This window comes from Fukomys damarensis, unplaced genomic scaffold (genome assembly GCF_012274545.1).
Source record: "Fukomys damarensis isolate Sample0158 unplaced genomic scaffold, DMR_v1.0_HiC HiC_scaffold_28, whole genome shotgun sequence".
In the NCBI taxonomy this organism is placed as follows: Eukaryota; Metazoa; Chordata; class Mammalia; order Rodentia; family Bathyergidae; genus Fukomys; species Fukomys damarensis.
In genome coordinates, this window is record NW_022900940.1 from 47,611,563 (window position 1) to 47,620,596 (window position 9,034).

The following is a 9,034-nucleotide window of genomic DNA, read 5'->3' on the forward strand; positions in this document are numbered from 1 at the left end:
AAAAAAAAAAAAAAAAAAAAAAAAGTTTAGTTATTCAAAATAGTAATTTTCTAACAATTCACAATGAATTCTAGAGGTCATTGCTTATATTGACTGTCTATTACACATACAGCCTTTGAAGAATACAAAGAAAACGTGGTGAGAAAGAAAAAGGGGTAAATGAAAAGAAACTGGACGAAATGAAACAGTCCAAACAGGAGCGACTATCCTTGCAGCTTCAGACCCTGTCGTGGATCACAGGCCGGTACCCTCGTCCACGCTGAAGCCAAGTCTGCGTGTCTCGCAGGGCACCTTTCTCCTGGCTGCTACCGAGGTGCTGGCTGGCTGGGTGCCCCTGGGGCCTGTACACAGCTTCTGCATCCACCTGCTTTTGCCTTCCCAGGGCTGAGGGGCCACGGCTGCAAGGTGTGAGGAGGCAGGGGCTCTCCTGATCGGAGGCCGATGAGGTGAGGCCCGGCTGACACCTCCTGGACCCCTGCACTGCCCGGGACTTGTTTACCCAACGCCCTCCCCAGGGCTCCTGGCTCTGTCTCTCACGCCCAGGGCCGCTGACCTAGTTAGCTAACCCAGGCTGAATCATTAACGGGATCCAAGAGGTCAATGGGTAACGAGGAGACCAGCTGGGAGTCACTGGCGGCTTGGTGGGGATTGGAGCACCAGGAAGCCTCCTGAGGCCACGCGAGGTCCAGACGGCGGTGAGCGCCTGCCAGCAGGAGGACTTCCTGCCAGGCAGACAAGTCCACACACGAGCTTCGCTGGGAAAACAGGTGTGCAAGCTCTGGGCCTTGGCACGTCAGCTTTGAGGGCTGCTCTGTGTCTGTTTCCGGTTGGCCAGACAGGTGGCGGGCAGGATTAAAACGCATGTGCTCAACAAATGCGAGCCCTCAGCCTTTCATGTGGGGACTGGAGATCAGAATCTGGACACGTGAGTGAGGCGCAGTTCCCCAGAGAGCATCCTTCACCTGTGTCTTCTCCGTCTGGTGCACCCCAGAGTACACCCGCACCAGACCTGGGTTCAGAGCTCAGGTCCACGACATCAGCTCTGTAACTTTAGACAAACTGTTCAACCTCTCTGAGCTGTAATGTTTCTCAACTGTAAGACAGCAGTTCTAACATATACCCTACAGAGCTTACACGATACAGTGTGTGTAAAGTGTGTAGCACAGAGTCTATGTGCACACGAGAGGCCAGCGAGCAGTGAGGTCGGGTGCATTCCCACAGTGGTGATGAAAAGCGTCCCTGGGACCTGGTGAAGACCAAATCATGGCCCTCTCAAGTCTGGCAGACAGGAGGCAGCTTAGCTGAACAGAGACAGACCCAGCTCTGACTGGCCAGGGCAGGACGTGTCTGTCTGGCTGAGGCACTGTTTAAAAGCACAGCCTGCCAATCTTTAGTCCTGAGGGTGCAGCATTGCCCGGCGGGCGCCCTCCAGTGACAAGCATGGGCTACAAAATACCCATGGGACACTGCCCCATGTTTAAGTTCCATCTGTGATCATGAAACTCTTATAGAATCTGGTGAGAGTAAAAACACAAAACTTAAAAAGTTTGCCTCTATTCCTGACAACCAGAAACAATCAGCTGATACTCTTATGCCTTGTTTCCATTTTCTGGCACACCTGGGATCATCTCACAGACACAAGTTCCTCACCGGCTTGTTCGGGTCCAGGTGCTCCCGTGTGCGTGAGATGAGCCGGTGCCATCACTCCTGACAGCATGGGTCTGCACCCCACTGTACGCCCTCCTCGGGGCAGGTGGGTTCTTCCTCTCTGGCTATCATAACCAGTACTGAGTAGCTCATCAACACCTTTACACAACTGTGCAGCTGCTTCCTGAGAAGCAGGATGGTCAGGTCAGGGACTGCATAATTCCTAAATGCCTGAAGAAACCAAGAATAGCCAGCTTTGCTGAGATGGAAGGATGAAGGAGAAATTTCTGTAACAGGAAAAGTGTCTTGTCTACCAGCCTTCAGCACCTCTGTCTCTCTTTCCCTCTCCCTCCCTCTCTCTCTGTCTGTCTGTCTGTCTCTCTCTCTCTCTCTCTCTCTCTCTCACACACACACACACACACACACGCCCTACCAGGAGCCTGACTTGCTCCCTGATAAGCACCACCAACTCCTTCTGGGGAAGTCGGGATCCAATAGAGACACAGCTAAGCATTTCATCTGGAAGCCAGCCATGCACAAGAGCAGCAGAAGCACCTACGAGAGCACCATGCGCTCCTGTGAGCCCTGCCAGGCTGTCCCTGGGCCTGCTGCGATGTGCAGTGTGGCAGGCAGCAAGCTCCAGGGACAGGAAGGGATGCAGCAGTCACAAAGCTATGCTGCAGGATGAAAGACAAATGCAGGAACACTCATGTGCTCAGCGTCTACACAGACAGAGCCATTAGCAGCCAAGCAGAGGCACCTGCAAGGGCGGCCCAGCGCCACTTTCAAACCCTCAAATGCTAACAGCTGCACTGGACACAGAGGCGAGCACTCGGCCTACTGTTCACTGGCGGAAGGAGCATGAGTACATCCCCAAAAGTCTTTCTGGTCCTGCTCACCACAGAGCTCCAAGTGAGCATCCCTGGGTTCGATATTTTAATTTTCCCTTCCCTACTGCAGTGTTTTGTTCTCTGTTTTTATTAATTTAAAAAGATCTGTCATTCAGTAACTGCCTACCATCTGCTAAACACTGTCCTTGGAGCCTGCATTATTTCATACTCAATTAGTTCAAGGGAGGGTCCATGTTATGTTTACTTTGTATTCTAAAATGTGTTTGGCATCACCCAACTAGCTGGAATATGGACAGTTCCTGGTTTATCCTCCTGGTACAAAGGAGTTGCTCATTTTTTTCCCCTAGTACTGGGGATGGAACTCAGGACCTTGCACTTACCAGGCAGGAGCGGCACCACTGAGCTACATCCCTGGCCCAGTTGTTCAATTAACACTCTGGCTAAATGAAAAAAATGCATGCATGAAAGAACACACAAGATCTTAGGTGCCTTTCTAAGCCCATGAAGTTCCTATTACATTAGACTCCTTCAGATGTCTTTGAAATGTGCTACCTTACACGCTTTTTCTGAAAATTATACACCAAGAATCGGAAATGAGCAACACTTTTCCATCTGTACACAGCAGCGTTCAGCAGCCGAAGTGCTCTGTCCTGCACAACCACCAAGACCCATGGGAAAGTTGTATTAAAGATACAAGGTATTGTCCTGGAAACATCTAATTTGACAGCCTGCAACTCTGTTTCCTCATCAGTACAGAACTAGCTGGGTAGAGACCTGGCTGCTGACCTCCCTCACTCTTCCAGAACAGACCTAGAAGGCACAGACACAGGAAGTGAATTCCAGAGGACACAGAAGGCTAGAAAGGGTGGGGGGTGACCGCTGCCTCACGCAACTTCAGCTAGACTCTCAAATCTAGCCCGCAGCACTTACTGAAATCTGATTCTGGCTGCAACTCACTTCCCTGCTAGATGGTTTTTGTTCACTTTTGAAGAACCTGCAGAGACTCCCAGGGTTCTGCAGAGGTTTACTGCATGCAGGTTACCAACCATGTGCATGCAGGTTACAAACCATGGCTCTTTCTAGGACAGGAAAACCTCGATGCCGAATGGACCGTGTCGGGAGGCAGCTCTTTTTCCCTGGGAGGGGGACTCCTCCTGCCCCCAGTCTATATTCACTGACTGGGTTCGGGGTTCCTGCCCTGCTGGTCTGTCGTCCACTGGTGGTGCTCAACTGGGACACACTCCAGAGTTCTTTCTAACCGTTCTGAGTCTCCTGTACCTAAATTCAATGAAGGGTGCAGAAGCAGCCAGAGGAAAGAGCCTAAAGTAGCAGAGTCCAGCAGGAGCCTCTGGAAGAGCCAACCCAACTGTTGGCTCTTGACTCATCACATGGCTCACCAGCCAGCAGTGATCAGAAGGAAAGGTCATCGAAACTGGCATTTCACAAGTGTCTGAGAAAAAGTATCTTCCACATCATCCTCAATCTTCACACTTTAAAAATGCTCTTCTTTGTGTTTTTAATAGGATATGACAGTGAGTAGCCCTGCCGCTCAGAGCTGAGTGTCTACTAACTTGGACCCTTGAGTACTTCCCGAAGGCCAGAATTGAGACTCACCACACCCCACATGCCTGGGCACAGCGTGTGCAGGTCGTGAAGTAAAACAGACATGCGTGGGCTCCTGTGCATGTGCCGTGGGGCTGGAGGCAGGTCACTGTTCCCATTTGTCTCAGCCTCACCTTCTTTTTAGGTACCAAGGAGGCAAGAATGGGACTTATTCTAAAAGGAGGTGGCAAAGATGGAGTGGAATCGTGTAGGGAATACACCTTGCACAATGCTGATATAGAATGAGAAAACAATACATCACAGCTTTTAAAGTGCTGGTTTGTAGCCACACTGGGGCAGAAGAATGCCACCAAACATCACTCTTCAGTGACTATCAGTGCAGACAGTATTTCTGTATGCTTTCAGAGAAAGGGAAGAACCACGTAATTCCTTTCTAGGTCATGCTACACAGAGACTTAAGAGTTAAAATATGTTCTTGCCGGTACAGATTTGGGAAGTCAAAAAGCAAAGGTCAGTGGTCTTAATAGTATGGGCAAAATTCACAGCAAAGGACTTGCTCGTGAGATCTGCTGGAGGCAATGGGCACCACGAGAACGCCTGAAACCACAGCATCTGAGTTCAGCTCCCATCCCAACACCGGCACAGGAGAGTCTTCTGCCAGGACTCCGCTCCTTCCCATCCAGCCCCGGTGGTGAGATTGCGAGGAAGCCCATGGACGTACGATACCCTCCCTCAGACCTGGCTGCTTCCCCGTCAATGTGGCTAATGTCATCTTTTATTAAATGGGTCACTTTAGAAGTAACATTTCCCAGAGAGAAGTACCCGACGCTGTCACAATGGAACAACCGGATACAGACAGCAGGCAGTAAAGCAAGGGATCATTTGAGAAACCTTGGGGAACTCTGTTGGTCTTGAATTAGGGTCTGGCTTGGAGGTACCATAAAGACCCTGAGAAACTATTTCATTTGTTGATGCAATTTAAAAAATAAAATAAAAAATAAAGAATAGGGAGGAAGACAGGAAGTCCACACATTTCTTTGAAAAGGATTTTAGTAGACATGTTAAGACATGGGCCTGAAGGCTGGGGATTCAGCTCAGTGGTTCCGCCTCCTGCCTCGCAAGCGAAAGGACCCGAGTTCAAGTTCCAGTACCAAAACCAAAACCAAAACCAAAACCAAAACCAAAACATGGGCCAAAAAGAGGGACGATTTCTAATGGTAACTGTCATTAGGTAGAATGCAGCCAGACATGGAAGACAGCGATAGGTTGAGAAATACAGACGAGCACAAGCTCTCCGACAGAGCTGAAGTGTCCTGAAATGTGTCCCTTAGTGGCCCAACATGTTGCCACAAATCATGGCTGAGTGGACAGTCAGCAAAACATTGGAGGGAATCCCCCAGTGGGCACCTAAGAATTTCACTGAGCCTAAACTAAGAGCAATGAAGAGGTCCACTTCTGTATCTCTTGAAACTACAGAATACTAGCAAAACTGAAAATGGAAGAAGTTCTGACAAACACATAAGCTCTTTGGAATTCTATTTGTTAGACTTTGTAATTCTATATGGTAAAAAATCCACAAAAACAAATGAACCGAAAACTCAAACAAAATGCAAGCAGTTAGTTTCTGATTATAGAAACGGTTATAATAACCTCAAGAAATTACCAACGTTTAATCCTAAAAACAAGCAACTGTGGCAGAAGAGAGCACATCGCAAAGGCACTGCGGCCACCACTTTCTACGTCCAAATCCCCATGCTATATATTCTTAGCTGTGCAACCTTCAACAAGCCACTAAACACCTCTGTGGTCTCCGCTCCCGCACAGGGCTTGTAGCTTACCTCACAGGACTGAACAAAGATAACGGTGAGGCACGCTCTGCTCTGTAGACTGCGACAGCGCTACCTTCCCACGCACAGCCATGAACCCATGTGCCACCTGGGATCCCTGCTTAACCAGGAAGTACATACCTGAGGTGCCACAGGCATGCTTTCCTGCTGAGGGCTCCTGCTGGGGGAGGCTGCGCCTATAAATAATGTGGGGTTTGTTTTGCTCCTCTTCCTTCTCTTGTTCATCCATGGACAACAGTGGTTCAATAAAATAATCTCCATCATGGGACCGGAATGTGCCCAGCTGCAAATAAAAAAAGAGGAGAAGCTGATTTAACAGAAGCCAGCCAATGGGAGGGAGAAGAGCGACGGAAGGGTTCCGGCTAGAGACAGGGCCATCTCACTCAATCGCTCTCGCAAGGGGGCTGTGTAAATAGAAAATGCTGGACATATGCAGACAAGCGGTTTGTTTCGCTCCAGCTTATTGTGCCTACTGTCCAGGGCTGGCGCGTCCTTGGCATTCAAGTTCCCATCATATTACTCTATGTTATAGACTGTTGGAGGAGAGCATTTCGGAGTCTTCAGGCTGCCTAGCACACGTCTGGGCTCCTGCAGTAGCAGCTGGCTGGCTTTAGCAAGCAGTTCTGCCTGCCACAGGGTGCCCAGGTGGCACCACCTGGAACCCTGGCATATCCGGGTGCGGGTGACAGGCTGAAGGGACCTTGTTTCTGATCCCAGCACCACACCTACCCTCCCGTCTGTGTTTCTGTCTGTCAGTTAAAGACGCTTTCTGTAAAAGCCAATCATGCAGATTAAATGTGATAACCCAAATAAAGCACTCAGCCAACTACCTGACACCTGGCGGGGCCTCCGAACATGTGCTGGCCCCTCACCCCCAGGTTCTAGCTCACTTAATCCCAATCCCCCATGCTCAGCGCTTATAAAAGGTCATGTTTCCTCCTCCCTTCCCCACACAGCTACTTAAAAATGACCAATGATGCTTTGGGCTTGAACCACCCAGACCAAGAATAACGAATACGACAGAAAGCCACCCAGTCAGTGGTGTTCACAGAAAGCAACAGGGCTCTCATGCCCTCTCCTGTTTCACATGGCAGAAAGCAATGAGAAGCCTCCCACCCTTCCCTGCGCACACGGAAAGTGGTGGACCCCGAACCTCAGCGGCACCAGCATGACCCAGAGCCTCTGAGAAAGTCAAGAAGCTGTGCACTGCTCAAACCTGCCCTCCTGCACGTGATCCCAGGTGGAACCTGAGAGTCACACTCCTAATGAACTCCCAAGTATTCTTTTTCTCCACAAACTATGAGAAACACTAAGACACTGGTTCCCAAATCCAAGCAGCATCGAAAGTGCCTGGAGAGTTTTTTTGTTTTGTTTTTAGATTTACAGATTCAGAATTCCTGGAAGTGAGGACGAGAATCTGGATTTTAAATGTAGTTCTCCATATGATCGAGGTAGCATGGTTTTAAGAAACAAAAAACAGCTCTCAGGTGGGCCAAGCAATAAACAAAGCAGCTGCTGCCACCTACCCAGGCACTCTCTGCTGCCAGTGTGCAGCTCTGGTGTTCTCCAAGCACAGACCAGGGGGCATAACAGGACATGGGACCCCAGTACTGAGAAAGTACTGGGAACTGCTTCGGGGAAGAGCAGCCACCTGCAATTGTCAGACGGAGAGCCAGTCCAAAGTCCCCCGCTGTCCAGTGCTTTAAAGAAAAAGCAAGGGCCCGGAAGTTTGCTTCAGAAAGGCAGACACAGTCTCAGGCCAGTGGGCTGAGCACGGGCAGAAAGGCAGGTGGAGTTCCAACCCCACCCCTCCGCAGCGTGGGCTACCAAGGCCCCAGAGTCTCATCAGTGAACGGACTGCTGTGAGGACTGTGTTTGTCTGAAATAATGTCTCTCTAAAGTGTTTACCACAGTGCAAGAGGAAGTGCTCCGACAGGCGGTACCAGCGTGGTATCAGAACCAGTCTCTGGGCCCAGGAGTCATGTTTCCTGGTTAAGGGGAGCACTGATCCCAACACATAGGCTTAGCACAGTGTTCAAGGACCCCAGGTGGGAGAGAAATGGATAGGTGCTCTCCTGGTGCCTAGGAAAACCCAATAGAAATGCACCAAGAACCTGCCACAAAGTGATACACTGAGCGCCCTGAGACATGTCTGGGTCCCTAGGCAGACAGCAGAGGGGAGAGCAGTCAGGAGCCCTGCAGAGAGCACTCCTGGGGAAGAGGACCTGAAACTACACTTTCAAAGAATGCTATGTTTCAAGCCTGTGAAGTTATATGAGGGAATTCAGAGAAAAGGGCATAGAGCAGACTGCCTGAAATATGGGCACTCCTAGCAGGGTGAGCCCTGTCCTAGGGACCACACCAAGTGCTTACAGCTGCTGGCTGGGCCAGGAGCGCTACGGGAGGGCTGCAAGGGCAGTACTGGGCTCCACACAGGCATTGCTGTGTGGCAGGGACCGAGCAGACTGGAGAAGCCCCCAGGAGAGGGAAAGAGAGGAGGCCAGGGGAGAGAGGTTCAAAAGAGGTAGGCAGCACATCCAAGACCTATTCAGCGAAGCAGAGGACCAACTGGTGCGGGCAGGCGGTGAGTTACAATAAGGAAGGAAAGATTTCCGGAGGAATTACGGAACAAAGTGTTAGAAACATTATGAAGCCACGGCTAAAGAAATGATAAGTTTTGGGAGGAAAGAAAATTCCCAGAAGGAAGACAAAGGAGCAGAGGTTTCTGAAGCTACATTAGGCAGGCCCTTTTCCCCAAAAGAGGCAGGTTGCAAAGTAAATGCACTCTGTAAATGGAGTATCCCAGCTGTCTTTTCTGAAGCCCAGTCTCCGTTCCTGAAGAGACCACGTGTACGTTACCACCTAAATCTACCAATGGAAATTAAGGTTCTGAGCAGCAAAATATTTACCCAACTGCTGGGGCCACTGGGGCGGCGGCGTGGAGGCGGGGACAAGAGGGGTGCCGCTTGTTTACAAACTTGACGCGCACTAGCAGCCCTCTGGGGCGTCCTGGAATTGCAGGGAGCGTCCCCTTCGCGGGGCTTCACACCGGACACCTGCCCGCCTCGGCCCTGGCCCTCACAGCGGAAGGGCTCCAGCGGCCGGGACCAGGCCTGGGGCAGGGCG

General features: G+C 50.5%; 1 protein-coding gene across 12 annotated transcripts in view; it reads right to left on the minus strand.

Moving 5' to 3' along the window:
- Nucleotides 1–9,034, minus strand: part of Adamts9 (ADAM metallopeptidase with thrombospondin type 1 motif 9) — a 129,770-nt gene that overhangs the window by 118,559 nt on the left and 2,177 nt on the right. For all 12 annotated transcript variants that reach the window (XM_010606562.3, XM_010606564.3, XM_010606567.3 and 9 more), the window contains exon 2: nt 6,029–6,191. In XM_010606562.3, coding sequence (XP_010604864.1) covers nt 6,029–6,191 — 163 coding nt within the window. The remainder of the gene's footprint in view (nt 1–6,028; nt 6,192–9,034) is intronic.